At 43.1% G+C, this 16347-nt stretch overlaps 1 protein-coding gene across 8 annotated transcripts in view; it reads right to left on the reverse strand.

The window, feature by feature from the left end:
• The window catches only part of LOC122395825 (disks large homolog 4), a 292810-nt gene that overhangs the window by 141451 nt on the left and 135012 nt on the right, over positions 1–16347 (reverse strand). For all 8 annotated transcript variants that reach the window (XM_043393710.1, XM_043393714.1, XM_043393711.1 and 5 more), the window contains exon 5: positions 1795–1830. In XM_043393710.1, coding sequence (XP_043249645.1) covers positions 1795–1830 — 36 coding nt within the window. The remainder of the gene's footprint in view (positions 1–1794; positions 1831–16347) is intronic.

Consider the following 16347-nt stretch of genomic DNA (forward strand, 5'->3'; position numbering starts at 1 on the left):
ACACTTGGCTAAGTAAAGAAGAGTGGAACCAGTGTATTCGACTGGTATAAAACTTTTCAACAAATCGATTAATTGTAGCTGAATTAGCGCCAACGTCAACCATAGCAGTGGCACAGATAAATGTATCGTCACGATTAATTATTCGATAGCCACGAATCCGTAACGAGAGAACCGTTTAGTCGTCTGCTCGCTCCAGTCTTCTTTCCGGGATAAAACTCGGCGAAACATTACGAAAATGGAGGACTGGTCGAACTTCTTAACAAAGACTTCCACGGATAGGGAGTCTATAGCGGTATCAAGGTTTAACGAATCTTTTTAAATTCACGGCGCGCGTTCCCTAACCACTTGGTCTCTCGCAGTTTTCTTCAGTTTCCTTACTCCAGCTCTTCACCCACACCATCGTCTCTCTGCTATCGTAGAACGAGTCTGTATTGGCGTATCAGCGTGGGACAGAGCCCTAAGGCGAGAGTAAACCCGATTAGACGGTACACTAAATCTCATTCAACCGGCCTTCATTGTTAAGTGCCTCCACCGTCTTTCGTTCCTCGTAAAAACCGTTCCACGAGCGTTCTGAATTACCAAGCGATACTTCGTCCCGCGGAAATGTCCTTGTAGTTTTCCTTGTTCGACAAAATTTTTATGGCCCGCTGCGAAACGACGACAAACTCGCGATTAATCCATGATTTTCAGCGACGAGAATTGGAGTGCACGATCTCGAATAGTAACAAATTGGTTCAATCGGTAGTCTTCCTCCAGGTAGCTCTGTATCATTGAATTATTATTTAACGTGAAACGTATTTTTAAATTTCGTTTTATAAAATCGCCTCCAGAAAGGATTACTTTCGGTAGCCAAACACTCTGTGCAAATAGAAGGGTTAATTCCAGAGACAGGAGGTCGCATCGATTAATGCGTAAAAGGCATTACGAGGCAGACTCCGCGGACTGGTAAATATTTTCACAGGCGTTGGTGCAGCGCCGACTAATCGCTAGTGCTTAACGAGGAACGTTGCAACCTTGATGCACCGGTCGTTGCAGCCATCGCGTCATTAAACCGCAACGCCCTTAATAACGAAGAGATACAGTGCGCGTTCTAACCGCGTAACCAGATGGTAAGAACTCGAATCGCATGCATCACTGTCGCGCAAATTGCTTTTGCTCCCCCGCGCACTCTTTCTCTTCCGCCTTAAGTTCCCTCTGGTTTGATCATTTCTACGTAACTCGTGCCAATACCGTCGGGAACGATTCGCGATACACCGGGAACAATTCCCTTCGTCGAGACTGCATTCTCGACTCGCCTCTCGTTCCTCGACGATTCGATAAACAACGAAAATTATCAGGAATAATAGAAATACGTACAGTTACAAAAACACAAACACATGCAACACTACAAGCAACGTTGGATCTCCAAGTTAACATTCGCTACATAATATTGTTAACGCGTCGAGTGCTATGGTGGTCATAGATGATCTCTGAATAGAATATATTTATGAATCTCACTAAACTGTAAAGTTCAGAACGCTTTCTGTATTTACACAATGATAATATTTGAAAAGGCCCATCGATTACGTTTATGTCTTCGTCAAGACGCGAGAAGCGTTCAACGCGTTAACAATGATGTAACGATAAATCATTCGACAAATTGAGACAAGAACATGACAGACGTAAGATTGATGCCGTAGCGAGGCGGAGTGATATAATTAAAGCGCATGATGTCGGAAAAGAGGAAAGAAGAAAGTAATCGTGCTTAGAACGAAAGCAAAGCAATGTCGGCAAACTTAAGCTGTGAATGCTCACCTGGTCACCGTCGTGTCCTTGCCAGCTGTCGTGACTCTGCAACAGGGAAAACAATGTGAGAACAAGCTACGAGACCCGGCCGGAGAACAATATGAAAGTAGGTATTAAAAAATTCATCGGAGTAATTAGTCTCTGCCTCCTTTCGCGTTTAAAAACGGAGCGGAGTTCCTTGCTCTTTGTACCGGGGGCAGGGGTTCATCGGGTAATTGTCTTGCTTGAAAAATGCACAAGCACGCTCGAATTTACACTTGTACTTTGAGATCTCGTTATCTCATAATCCGGATAATGGACGTCCCTCGGGTGAATCTAAATCTTCGGGATCTTTGGAACCCGCGTCGCGTCAAAGTTCCGCGATCCGTCAAAAAAACTGTCCCGAAGCGTATTTTATTCGCGAGCCGGACAAAGAACCGGCGAATCCACCTGCGAAACGACCATATCGTCATCCAATTTTCCACTCCACTATCTCGTCTACGCAACGCCGAGATTTATACCTCGAAATTTCGTCTATGACCATTCGGCGTGATTGCGCGTATGAAAAGCCGTGAAAAATGGGACGCGGTATCGTCGACGAGTAAATTTCGATCGGAAGCCATCGCGCTATTGTTATTCCAGTGAAAATAAATTGTGGCCGTCCGAAACTATGGAATAAATTCAATCGGATCGTGCTTCGATCTTCGAGGGATTATTTGGGACATTTAGGATCACGCTTCCGGGGGCTCGGATAGCGAGAGTTTCGAAGTGATCATTACTTTCTCGTTAATTATACCGTTTAAAAATGTAAATTTATCGACTGCAAAGCAAAAAAAAACACTGGGAATTAATAGCGCGAACGACCCCCGCGCGTAAGTGATTTATACGTTAAAAAGAGCAACGGCGCGTCGTAGATCCATTAATAATATGCCGAAGGAACTTATTAGCGGCTCGAGAGATCACCACGAGATTGTAAACAGCTTTAACGGCTCTGTTACTTGAATTATCCGCCTGATAACGGGCCACTCCTCTTTTTCAGATAAACGCGTGACTTCGCCCGGAAGGTCGTAACTCCGTTACGGTTCATTAAATCGGTGTAAATAATATCACGGACTGTATAGACAACCGTTTTATCGGGCGCGGAGGTAGACCAGTGTCGGAAGTATAGGCAGCGGTCGCTGGGTTAATGTTCAACCGCCTTGCTAGATTTATGGCAGCAATATAGGTGTCACGGAGCACGTTGTGCTTTGCACCCGGGCCGCTGCAAGCTGATTCCACGTAACATTCGTCACAACGCACATTCAATATCCGCGAGAAATGAAAGTGGCGTTCCCCGTTTCTTTAGCGAGCCTTCGTCCGATACAAATTCTGCGTTTCCAGCCGATTTACCCCAAGACCACGATCCATTTCATCACAGGTCAATTTTTAGAACTCGTCGATTATTTTCAGCATCGTTTGATTAATGTATTTTAAATAATATTGTCTGAGAAACGTTCAGGTCTGATAAATTGTGCAATCCGGAATTTTCTCGCCGTGGCAATTTGCATCGAGAAGAACGGAAGCAAAGCTCATAGCGTGTAAGCCGACGATAGCGTATCGCATCTTAACATGGAGGGTGTAGCGAGCAGCAGATACGACGAGGAAATTATTCCCATGATGAGGGCTGATACCTCTCGACCAGTTACTATCAAATTCCCATTACGAGGCGGAAGCAGTGCCTCGAGCGAATTCGATGGAGCAGTCGGATAATACCGATATCAATTTCACGTCGCAGAGGAAAAACAGACGTCGTATAAACTCGTCCGTGTTTTCTCCAGACATGGAGCTCGTAGAGTTAGGCGAACCTCCCTGATAAAAGTGAACACGATGATCTTTAACAGGCCCCCCAACCCCTCCCCTTTCGTTATTTATAGTCGGCCAGAAAATTATTTCCACGTTGATATAATTTTAATATTCGCGTTCGGCGGTTAAACGCGGCGCATAGAAGGAATCTTTTTATTATCTGGATTAATTAATATCACTGATATTTTGATACTTGCGTCGACCACACGTTGCATAATTCTCCCTGTTGCAGTTAAATCGCGAAACTAGAATCCGTTTCAAATAGCAAAACCGAATGAAGCTGGGACAAAAGGGAAGAAAATTGCGGCGCTGTTGGTAGCACGGGTCCGACAAAGGAAGATTTAATCGTTTAATGAAGTTAAACACTGCGTAAAAGTCGAGTAAAAGGGCAAAGTGCAGGCAGACGGAGACGAGGTAGAAAATGAAACCCCGGGTATCATGGTATTATTGTTTGCAGACATTGCAAGCCAGGAACGTTTAACTGAACATCGGTTCGCCGCTTTACTACCCGTTCGTTTACGTTGTCGCGAGCGTTTCTCCGCTGATTTTCAAAAGCAACGTTTACCTTTCCCCCCTTGCGATAACCACGTTTCTGCATAAAAAAAACAAACGCGAAACTTACGACGATACATTTGCACGGCGAAGTTGCACCGCGATAAGGTTTAACGCGATTAATAAATTTCGTTAACCGACGCTTCTTTGAATATGTTTTTAATCATTGTGTTTTCAGCAGATGGGTTTACAAAGACGACCCTCTCCGGGCTGAACTTAATTGCAAAGTTTCTGCCCGAGCAAATTGGTACATTCGTAACTTTCGACAGCCACGGGGATGATACCTAAACCAACAACACTCGGAACTTTTCTCGTTTGCGATCAACTTTGCCCGCAGAGTGTTTTACTTTAATTGCAAAGATCTCATTTACATTGTGCTTTATCCGTATCCGCGGCTACGTGGTCCGGAAGCGCTGAATTATACTGCTTCCGTTTAATTTATTCCGATCAAGGACTAATCGAAAAATTACCAATATCTTTTTTTTTACACAAAGTAAACGTGCCTTTGTTTGCTGGGACTAAAGAACAATGTTATTTTGTTATTTCAAATTAATAGAATTTTTTAAGGTTTGAGATATCAGTGGAGCACGATATGATGGACTGTTCTTTACGTTCTGGATTAAACGATCTCGACTTCCATTTAACTAATTTTATGTTTGGCGATAAAAGAGTGTCAGATCTTAAATTGGAATGTAAAATTGCAAGGATTCGATGCTTATCCGAGGCAGTAAAAATATAGACAGACCGTGGATGCCCATTTTTCATTATCGAAGGTACGACTTCCCTTCTTCTTTATGGAACATATAACGATTTCGAGTGGAGGTAGCGGATACGAAGCGTCGTCGTTGGAAGTTATAAAAAAAGCACTTACTTCCTAACGACTTCCCTTTTTACATTTTATTCGCGACCCGTCCCATGCCAACGCTGTTCACCGTTTTAATTTCGAGCTTATGATCTCGTATGTACGAAGTGTTAGAACCATTTCGACTAACATTGTTCGTGAGAGGAGAGAAGAGGAAAATGTAAGAAGTTGTAGCAGAGGAAGGAGCGGAGTAAGAACAGGTTGGGTAGCTAAGATAGGAAGTACGAATACGTAGATTAAATGGAAATGGAAAACGGAGAGAGCGAGAAAGGAGGTGATAATGCATATCAGAGTCTTCCAAAGTGGGCTGTTTTGTGAAATAATATTCCATTTCCTTTATTTTCTCGATTATTTTCAACTATTGATCTATCGTTGGTATAAAATTCCGTCCACCTCCGACTGTGCCTATAAAGATTTTGTAATGGAGAAATCACATTGCGCGCGAGGTTCGTCGCCGAGAAAAAATCGAGAAGATTTATCGCCGATAAAACGAACGATGACTATGCCCGGAGGACAGAATACGAAGCACAGGGAAAGGGATGAAATTCACTAAGGGATGGGAGAGGATATGCGTTTCCCAAGGTAGCTAAACTTACGAGGCACTTCGCTAAGTTCTAAGACCACAATTTAACGGCTAAGGGGATTAGATCGACGACGTACGAGCCGCCAAAGGGCCAGCGTATTAAATCGACCGACGGAGGGTTGTTTCTGTTACTATTCACAACCGCCAACCCCGCGAGAGATAAAAACAGACATCCTTATTGTCACCGAGAGTCGAGCATTTTATGGAGCAATTACAAGATTAAATATTTTTTGTCCGTTGTTGAGCAATAGATCTCCATTAACACCTGTGACGCGACAATCGTTTAAATTTTGAAAAGCTAGCTTCTAATAATTATCTAACGCGCGAGATCGTGTTAATTATTTCTCGTTCGTTTACCCGTTACGTTCCCAGGAGTATTTTCAATTCACTAATCCGGTTATTTACACGGCGACGCAATAATTTCGAAGGCGTCCCGGCCCCCGCGGTACATAGAGCTTACGACGGGGCATAAATTTTGTCGCGCCATTAAATACCATCTAGCTTCCAAGCCCAGGGACAAAGTTGCCGACTTGATCTGAGACCGTTTCATCCCGGTGGATGTACCCTACACTGGTCGTAACAAATAAGGAGTTCGTGTAGGATAGTCTCTTAGCATTCGGGAATTCTGCCTTATCTCGTAAAGCCAGACTTACATGGTATCCCATGGCAGCCCAACTATTCTCCAGCGTCTTGCAGTCCTCGACACATTAAAACGGAACGTTCCCTGGTGTATTCGAAATTTTTGGCGTCTAATGGGACGACACGCGACACGAAATTTTCATTCCAGCGTTATTAGGATTTTCGATACAATCGTTAATAATATTTTCTTAGAATTAAGAAGAAAGCTAGCGATAGTTCGATCATTGGGTATCGGCGATACCGTGGTTTACAGTCTTATTTATTGCGCCGCGATCGCCTCGCAAACAAAAGAGAAGTTTATCGAGCAAAGAACGGAGGTCCGATTGTTTCGTTCCGTATTGAAATTCCCACAATTCACCACCCCGATACACGCCCCCGTTCGAAAATCAACAGCATCGACGGGAGCGTTCCTAACAAGCCCGAGGGGAGGAGGGGCCGCATAGATTTTACTTTGGTTAAACGCCAGCCAACAATCTAACTGCAGGGGTAGCAAAGCAATTAAAACAACTAAACTTGCACCGGTCCGCGAAAGCAAACCGTTATAACCGCAACTCCGACAGTGGTTGTCGCGGCTGCAAAACGACCTGGGGAATTCCGCGGAGAGTAAAAAAATAAAAAAAAAAATGAATTTCTGCTCGCGAAGTTTCTCGAGGCGGACAAGAAACGCGAGCCGTGCTGTGGAATTCCCAAGATCCCGTAAATCCAGTTTCTATTTATTTTCTTCCATTTATTCGTCGATTTAACGCTTTATCCAACGCGTGTGTTTCATTAATATGGAACGAGCCGATATTCATGCGTCGTGCGTTGCGGTCGCAATTAATTACGTGCAAAAAAATATTCTCGATTTGCTCGCGAGCTATAATTCAAACGTCTCGACTCGTAATTCGAGTCATCTTTAATGCCACGGTGACGAAGGTAAATTATACGATTTGTTGCGAATCAGAACATGCAAACCAGAAAGATTACTAAGCGTTTCAATTTGTATCATAAAGTATTCGTGAGAAATAAAATGTTTTTTAACTTTTACGGAACAGTTGAATAAGGACTCTCGTGAAGTTTCCGTCCATCAAGGATCTTGCGTGATCCTTATTGTACCAGGTTGGCCCACTATACGACCTCTTAATTATGAACACGCGTCCGCGACAATAATTAATAGAGCTGGCAGCAGGTTGTCGCGCAAACACTCGATTGTTCCTGGAGGTCGCAAGACCGCTAAGCTTGACACCTCTTCCTCGAAATTATTAACGATCTCATCTCGTCTCGATCTCTTTTCTTGTCCTTTCGCTTCTTAATTATACAAGTCGTCGCTAGAATGCTTTGGCGACCTGGATCCGCTTTGACGTTCTAATTAAAGGGCGCTAAAGTGCCGCGTCTGACTACCAAGATTCTTATCCGAATCAAAATTACGAATAACGAATAAAAGCTAGACAATTGTCAAACGAAAATGTCAATTAAACAAATTAAAATTTAAATACGCCATGAAACAGCTCACTTTGTTTTGCTAAAGTACTTTATAGTGTATTAGTAAAGAAACGAACGGGGTCATAGTTTATCGAGTCTCAGCGTATACGATAGAAAAGAAATATGTCAAGCAGTTTGCTAGAATTTCGAGGGGAACAAAGGGTGGTTTCGTTAGCGATCGAAGGAATATTAATTAGGGGTCATCCTCGGTACGATCTTGACGAGATATCAAAATCAAGCAATGAAGCGGAATTAGTAAAAAATCTGTAAAAAAAAACTCGTCGAATCGATATAAATATTCTTTCTACAAGAGAGAGTATAAAAGAATTATTCCTCTGTCGAAGGTTGGACCGAAAACAATCGAAAGAAACTTTCCATGCACGGTCTTCCGGGGTTTGCGATTCGGTTCGATAAAAAAGCCCGTTCGCCGACCAACCGAACGTCGGTTCAGAATTATGCCCCGACCAATGAATTATATGTCCATTTCCGATTGGAGAAATAATCCATTGCTGACTCGACGAAAAATTTTCGATCCGGTTGTGATGAATTCGCCCGGACCCTTCGACGAAAATACGTTCCGTTATTATATATCGCGGTTCGTAAAAAGAATAGCCCGCACAAAGCGTCGAAATGTGTTTGAAAAATAATTTTATCAGCGGTAAATAAACTTTCTGCGGTTTCAATTTCTCGAAAGCAGGCGAAATTCGAAGGAGAGATCATCCCGGCGTATAGAAAATGGCGTATTTTTTCTTTCGGTTCGTTACCTCGGTATCCATATAATTTTATCGTCGTGCGTTCCTCCATTTTACTCGTCCATTTTTACGCGCGCGGTTTTTATTCTTTCTTCGTACTGTTCTATTTTTTTTTTTTTTTTCTTTTTTCCATTTTCGATTTGCGAGCGCCGCGCGAAACATTGTTCGAAAAGCTCTATCTCATGGAATTTTACGACGCACTCGGTCCAACGAACGCGCAGTTTCGTTACAGGAAGGAACAAATGGAAAGAACGCGCTCGCCGGTTGGCGGGGAGGGGGGGGGCGGGGAGGGGGATGGAAAAAAGAGAGAAGAACGACAACAAAAACAGATCCATTCATCAGAATCGAGATACACGAAGAATAATTTCGAATGGATTGCCTTGCGGCGTACAGCGAACGGATGCGCGATTTTCCCCGGGAGCTTTTTCGATTAAAGGGAAGCGGCTAACGATGGACATTGTTTGGACGAGCACAGCTGGAAAACCGAAAATACACTTCGCTCCCGCGGGAGTACGGATAATCTTGTAATTATTCGATCGTTTCATAAGTAACTGCATCGGTTTTCTACTCATTCTTTCGAGGCATGAAAATTATCTGAACGAAATAAAATTCATTTATCAGGTTCAGTGGTTAATAAAATCATTTCGAAAACTTCAATATCGCCTGTATTATTCTTCCTTGTACGAAGAGTCCGTGATTTATAATGACTGCTCTTCTAGGTGAAGGGCTTCTAAAGGTACCGAAATGAACTTTGCCATTTCTGCTGGAATATTTTCCACCCCATGGAGTCGTAACCACTTTTTACAAGTTTGGTCATCCGTCATAAGGTCGTCCAACACGACGCGTAAAAAAGTTTCTAATTTTTATAGCGTAAAAAGTACGTTTCTTCCGAACCGTTTTTCGCAGGAGTAAATTTCATCGAAACACAGGGTGTTGTAAATAACGCGGATGCATTCCGCGACTGACTAAACTCGACGCGAAAAAAATAAGAGCTTGTTTGTAACCCGGAGCGACGGAATTACTTGGAAAATATCTGAACATCGAAATTGCGGTGCACTCGTTCCGAATTTCATCGACAGGGGAGGAGGGGAAAAAAAAGAATGATTTATCGTAAACGAGCGGGCAATAGGGAAAAGGTGTATGTCCGTGGAAAATTCTGTGCGACGAGAATCACTCGATAAAAATTATAACGCCGAATATTAAACGTCGGCTGGATGGCCAGCGTCGACCCAATAATGCATGACGTTTGAAATTCAGAATCGAAAAACGCGCGCAGGAAAATATTCCCTGGCAAATCGTGCAGAAATTTTGGCTTCCAGTCGAAAAGCGTTCCCATTTTTGCCGAAAACCTTTACGATATAAATATTTCCCTGGCGAGCCGCGATAAACGTGTTTCGCGATAATGGGAATTTAATGGCGGAACAAATACAGTAATATGTTTATTAATCTTGATAAGCACTCGTGTTATTAAACAGATATCAAAATTAATTGTCACCGGTGTTAATAAAATATAATTAATATTTCGAAAATTAAGCGGAGTAAAATTTGTATTTAAAAAATAACAGAAGCAAATTGTTTCAAACGTAAGATGTCAGTGTGAAATTGTTTAACGTGTCACGATCTTGTCGTTGATGCCAATTATAAAAAGGCGGACGTATCGCGACGAAGGGTAAACGTTAAGCGAACCACCAATAACACTTCGAACCGGGAAAACAGAAATTTACGAGCTTCTCTCCGGCAAATGCGAATTTATGGCACGCGAGACACGGTCAGCGAAACACCAAGGGAGAGTTTCGCGTTGCGAGCCCAATAAAACGCAGATCCAGTGTCATCGTTAGCTCGTCACTCGTTATCAGTTGAACGAGCCCACGGATCTGGCCGAGCCAGGCTTTCTTTACGATTATGGAGAAGTGTAGTTATGAAACGGGACGTAAAAATCTCGTTACCAGGACGTCGAACCTTTCTAGGTGGCACGTACGAGCCGAGCAACACTCGTCACGCTCGTTAATTCTTTCTCGCGTACCGACCACGGGGACATCTTCGTTACTTCGTTCTTTACGTCGTGGCTGGGTCCTTTGTACTCTCAGATTTACATAATTCGACTGCTGCACGCGCGATATTACCAGGTACACGGTATTCGATGCTTCTCCTTACGAGTTATAACAGAGAATAATTGCAGAAATTCCTCTCGCGAGAATAACCTGGAGCAACACCTGAAAATTTGTCACCGTCGGACGTTCTAAGAAAGATCCGGAGTCGAGAGGGAGGAAGAGAATATTTTCTGTGTACTATTTGCTCCGCGTCCGCAATTTATTTTACTCCCCATTGAAATCGACTGACGATATACCAAAAAATACCGAGCCTCGCGTTCCCCGTATTGTTCTCCGTACGCAATGATGCGATCCGTGAGAAATGTCAGATCGTTTTCTAAACAACGCTGGGAAATATACTGCCGTCGAAAGCATTCGACGGGGCAAGAAAAACGGAAAAGAATCGAGGGAGCCCGCGAATGGAACAATGAGGAAGGCTAGGCAGCATCGGAGCCCCGATATTCCGTTGTCGCCATTGTCAGTTTTTCACTGTTGCTTTATTGGCTTCGTTCTGTTACCGGTAGAAGAATCGAGTCCGAACGAAACTCTACGGTATCCGCGTCATTTAACCCGTGGAAGGACCAAGGAGTTCGTCGAAAAAAATTTTTTGCAGAATCGAAGGCAGGCGATAATGGGAAAAGAAATATTTCTTTTTCGCCCCGGCTAACACAATTTACAAGTTTCGTTCCTCGTATTTAAATCCCCCTGTCGTTTGTCCGCGATTTAAATAATTCCAATTTAAATACGGTCGCGTTTTAATCGCCGCCGGAAGATGCGGCAGAGATCTCGACGCCGGTGCATTTTAAAGTCGAGGCTTAAGGGTAGACCGCTGACTCCGTCGATTAACGAAAAAAATCCACCGATCATTCGCCGGAAGATTTCATCTTAATTACTGCCCGAGGACGATGTTCGCTCCTCGAGGGCCGTAAAGCTTTCTTTTATCGTTAACGCCGAAGTAAAATGCAGAGACCGGGATCCCGTTGGTCGCTTAATCCAATCGGCGAGACTTCGCTGCGCTCGTTAACGTCTACCCGGATAATAAAGTGTGAGGAGTCGACGAGCGGAACCGATCGCGAAAAATCGGCTCCAATTGAAATCACTGGCGGGGAAAGTGTCCTTTTATGTTTACACAGTTATTGCAGAAAACTGGACAGATTCTGACGAGGACCAAAGAACAGAAAAATAATCAATCGAATCGAACGAGCTCGATCCTCCACGGTAATTTTCCCCAAATAGAAATGCACATTTTTCGCGACACAGTTTACACTTAATTATCCCCGGGGCACGGTGAAAATTAAAGCAGATAAAGAATTCTTTTTTACGAGCTTCCGCGCGACGGGGCGCAACATTTTAACGATCGAGTTTATTAAAAAAAATATATATGCATATCGGGAGCAGCTCCGGACGCGTAAAAAAATTTTTATCGCGAAACAGAGGGGCGGAGAGAAAAAAAAGATCCCCGCCCTCTATTAGCAGGCATTACGGTTCGCCACTCGTACCGCGAAATTACCAACCCGGAAGCTTAAAGCTTCTTTATCCTCTGGCAGAGATATTGCAAAAAATATTACCGTCCTGACGGCGCGTGACTTTCTCTGTCTGGCTTGGGGTAGGGGGGCGGATATGCCCGTGTAACTGAACACGAATGTTTACAGTGCACGGTGGAAACACTCCGGGCTTGGCCAGCACCGTCACGGCCGACATACAGCCTTCGCCATTTTCGCCCGTTCGCTACGGAATGCAATTTCGTGCCGCGCCGGCGGAACAACCTGCACGACAGATTACCGCTTTGTTTGCCCCGTCCCGGTACTTCGAAACGCAATAAAGATCTCGGTTCTGTCGTGCTTCGGGCGGTGGGGAGAGCGCGGAATGTATGCACCGCGGACGCCGGTGCATCGCAAATCGGGAAACGATAGCATTTAATTCACTCGAAACAGTACGCACGACCAACCTGTTTTTCCCCTCTTTGTACCAGCGCCCCTCACGCGTTGCGTTTTAATGAAATTCTCCGAAAAAAGTTCCGCGCTGATGTACACCATCGAGGCGCGGCACTCTGCGCGATTTACGCTCGATGCACCGTGAATACTAGCGAGAGTGCGTTTCTACGTGCATACGTGAATAAATAAAACGCAGTCTATCCGTTGCAACAATTATGACGAAACCGTTGCTTTTACAGTAAACAATGTCTGTAACGAAAGTTGTGGGTAATTAAATTTCCAAGCTTTTATTACGTATAGAAAGTTTTGATAGGATCCATAGTAAGCGAGATAAATCAAACACATTTCTATCCGTCCACCATGAATTATGCCACGTAACAAAGGTCGCTGGGAATTAGATTTGCGTCACCCATGGAAATTTCTGTCGGACAGGACAAGTAACGAAGATATTGTTTGGAGGTTTTCAGTTTTCATATCGCGTCCTGTTTATTTAGGTCCCGGTTTTGCGAACGACGTAAAAAATCTGTCGACAACTATGGTGGATGTAAAAATTTTTTTTTCGGCCAGCAACAGCCAGTGTCCACTCTCGGTCGGCGAGACACACGTTCGTGACAATTATCGGCAAAAACAACGAGCGGACACGGAGATGGCGTGGCAAGTCGTTAACCGGCACGAGGAACGAAATTGAATTCGAATTGATTTCGACGGGGGGAACAAAATTAAAAGACAAAATCGATTTGTCTTCGATTAGCAATGCCCGTCGAACCGTAGTAACGAGCACGAACTCGAAGCTGAATTCATTGTTAGCGTTTCGCGAAATTCTCGCTGCTGTCGACCGGACGAAATCGACGTCCCACCTTTTCTCGGTACTCTCGACTTTAATTGTCAATAAATATTCATGCGTGAAACGCTCGCGAAAGCTTCTAGATTCGAACCTTTCCTGACGCAAGCGCGCATATTACGTATACATAGTGTCCGGGTTCAAAAGGATTAAAAGCAAACAAAATTTCGACGCGACGGTCAAACTACGAAGATAAAAAAATTCTGACGGGATTTGATACCGAGTCGCGACCAACCACCTCCAACGTTCCAAAAAATTGAACGTCTTTGACGACTGCAGGTCTTTTTTCTTCGCGTGGGACAATACGAGGGAGTACTTTGATCTCTCGAAAAGCAGGAAACACGGACAGAGGTAATTGTCTCTAGGTCGCTCGACAAATCCCGAACTCAATTCGAGTTTAATCTCGGTGGCCAATCAAACGCGTTTCGACAAAGGGACTCCGCGGCCACGGTGGACACCCCGTGCCCATACAATCAGGATGCGCATTTACGATGCATGCAGTTTGCAACAATCTCACGGCGGACAATTCGCAGCGCACGTACACGGGGCCTCCGATGTAAATCGAGTTTCGGACGCACAAGGGTGGCGCAAAGGGGCGAAGATGAAGGGTCACCGCGCTCGATCGAATTTCCGCGCTGAATGCTCAAAACTACGTATGTAACGCGGTGCACAAAGGTTCGTTATCACGGAGTATTACCTGCCAGGCTGAGATTGCGCTGTCCTGTTTCCCGGGAGGGGGGCGGTGAACGCACGACAGAGAGGAGTCAATGTCGCCCCGACGTCTGTCAACCGTGCGAAACGTTGTATCGCAGTTGATTGGAATCTATCCGTAGAAATACTGCGGGAAATTCCTGTCGATACCGACATCGAAACGTTTATCTCGCTCGAATTTATTTCGGAAGGTTCACTTTCCAAGAATCGACGGTTTCTCGAAACTCCGAGCGCGCCGCGTAGCTGGAGAAATTCGACGAAATTTAAAAATTTCAAATCGTTCTAAAAAAATTATTTTTAGCTAGGGGGGTCGATTACAATAATTTTTCATAAATAGACATACCCCCGAAATCCTACGCACTTTCGAGAAAAAAATTCGAGTAGGTGTGAAATTTTTCGACAAAATTAAAAAATTTCAAATCGTTCTGAAAAAATTATTTTTAGCTAGAGGGGTCGATTACAATAATTTTTGGTGAATAGACATACCCCCGAAATCCTACGTACATTCGAGAAAAAAATTCGAGTAGGTGTGAAATTTTTCGACAAAATTAAAAAATTTCAAATCATTCTGAAAAAATTATTTTTAACTAGGAGGATCAATTACAATAATTTTTGGTGAATAGACATACCCCGGAAATCCCACACACTTTCGAGAAAAAAATTCCTTACCGAAAATAGAATGTCTGACCATACCGTTGATTTATTCCCCTGAAATTTCATCCATATCTTTAAAAAATCATAACTCCTGAACGGATCGAAGGATTTTCATTTTTCAAAAAGCAATCAACGCGTATTTTAGTCAAGAATATGTAGAAATTCCAAGAATACTCGAAAAGTTGTTCCTTAACCCCGTAAAATTAGAAAAGCCCCATAGAAAGGGTCCAATTTGCAAACTACCATAACTCCTACAATAGTGAACGTATCTCATTGAAATTTAGTGTGGAAGTAGAGCTCATGGGTACCTACAGAAAAGTATTAAACAAAATTTCCGTAGCGCGTCAAACAAATGTATTAAAAATGAAAAACGAATTTTTAAGAAAAATCGACAGGGGGTAGGTGCCTAAAATTTCGCCGAAAAAAAAAAATTTCCAATCGTTCTGACAAAATTATTTTTGGTTCCAGGGGTCAATTACAGTCACTTTTGGTGAATAGACATACCCTTGAAATCCTACCCACTTTCGAGAAAAAAATTCTGTAACCCCCGTCCCGAGTATACCGGATAATCGAAATTTTACTATAATTGGCGGTCTGCTATTGTTTTGGAAAATACGAAATTCTGACTGAATAGTCTCTTAAATGAAATTATGGAAGCTATTTAACAATTTGAAATAGTTTGAGTGATGGAGGAAGTGCATCAAAGTTGGTTTCTTATACTGTTAAAAAAGTGCAAATGCTGTTTGCAAAGATACATATATAATAAAGCAGTAATGGGAAATAGAGATGCTATAAAACGGAGACGAGATTGAAACGTTAAGAAAAGTGCAGTAAAATGGAAACTTTGGCGCGTTTAAACAAAGTACAAGTTAGAGAGTTGCGTGTTTCGGAAGGAATCGTAGCAGAATGCAAATGTATAGAAACGAAGTATGAAAGTAGGTGCAGCGACTGATGGAAACTGAATAATTGAGGACTAGTAGACGTCCAGTCCCGTTTAGTATTGCGTTTTCTTCCCTGGGAAGTATCCACTGCGTGGGAACGATCAAAGTAAAGCAATGTGTCAAGCTTCGACGCAGTCTTCTTCTGAATCGCGATGCTTTGATTATTTAAATGTAATCTGGTCATGGCATTTTGCAAGGCAAGTTATTCGATCGTGGAATTACTTCTGCTCGGACGCACGAATGGAAACCATACGTATTCCCAATACAAATTGCAGTAGCAAATTAAGTCGTCTTACAATTAAACGTAAATTTTTTTAATTATCTTAAATTGCGTTTAGTTTTCGAAAATATAAGTCGACGAATAATTTCAATTTCAATAAATTTCTTTTCGCGACACATAGCGAGCGCGCTGGAGTTGTTGTAGTACGCCCTTCAATTTCATTATTACATTATTCGTTCGTCTATGTTTCTTTATAACATACTGGACGAGTTGGCGGTACGCCAACCCCGCGGAGACTTTCTATCGACAGAATCGTCATTTCACAGAGACTCACGCGACCTGTTACGTTATAGGTTACATGTATCGTGGCTGAATATAGGTCTGTCAATTTGAATTTTGATACGTTCGAAAGTTCTGCAGCTATCTGGAGTTGCTTTTGACCGTGACTGAATACAAGTTTATCAATTTAAACTTTGATGTGTTCAAACGTTTGCGCCTGAA

The sequence above is a fragment of the Colletes gigas genome, unplaced genomic scaffold, assembly GCF_013123115.1.
Source record: "Colletes gigas isolate AHSC1104 unplaced genomic scaffold, ASM1312311v1 Colletes_gigas_Sc00006, whole genome shotgun sequence".
NCBI lineage: Eukaryota > Metazoa > Arthropoda > Insecta > Hymenoptera > Colletidae > Colletes > Colletes gigas.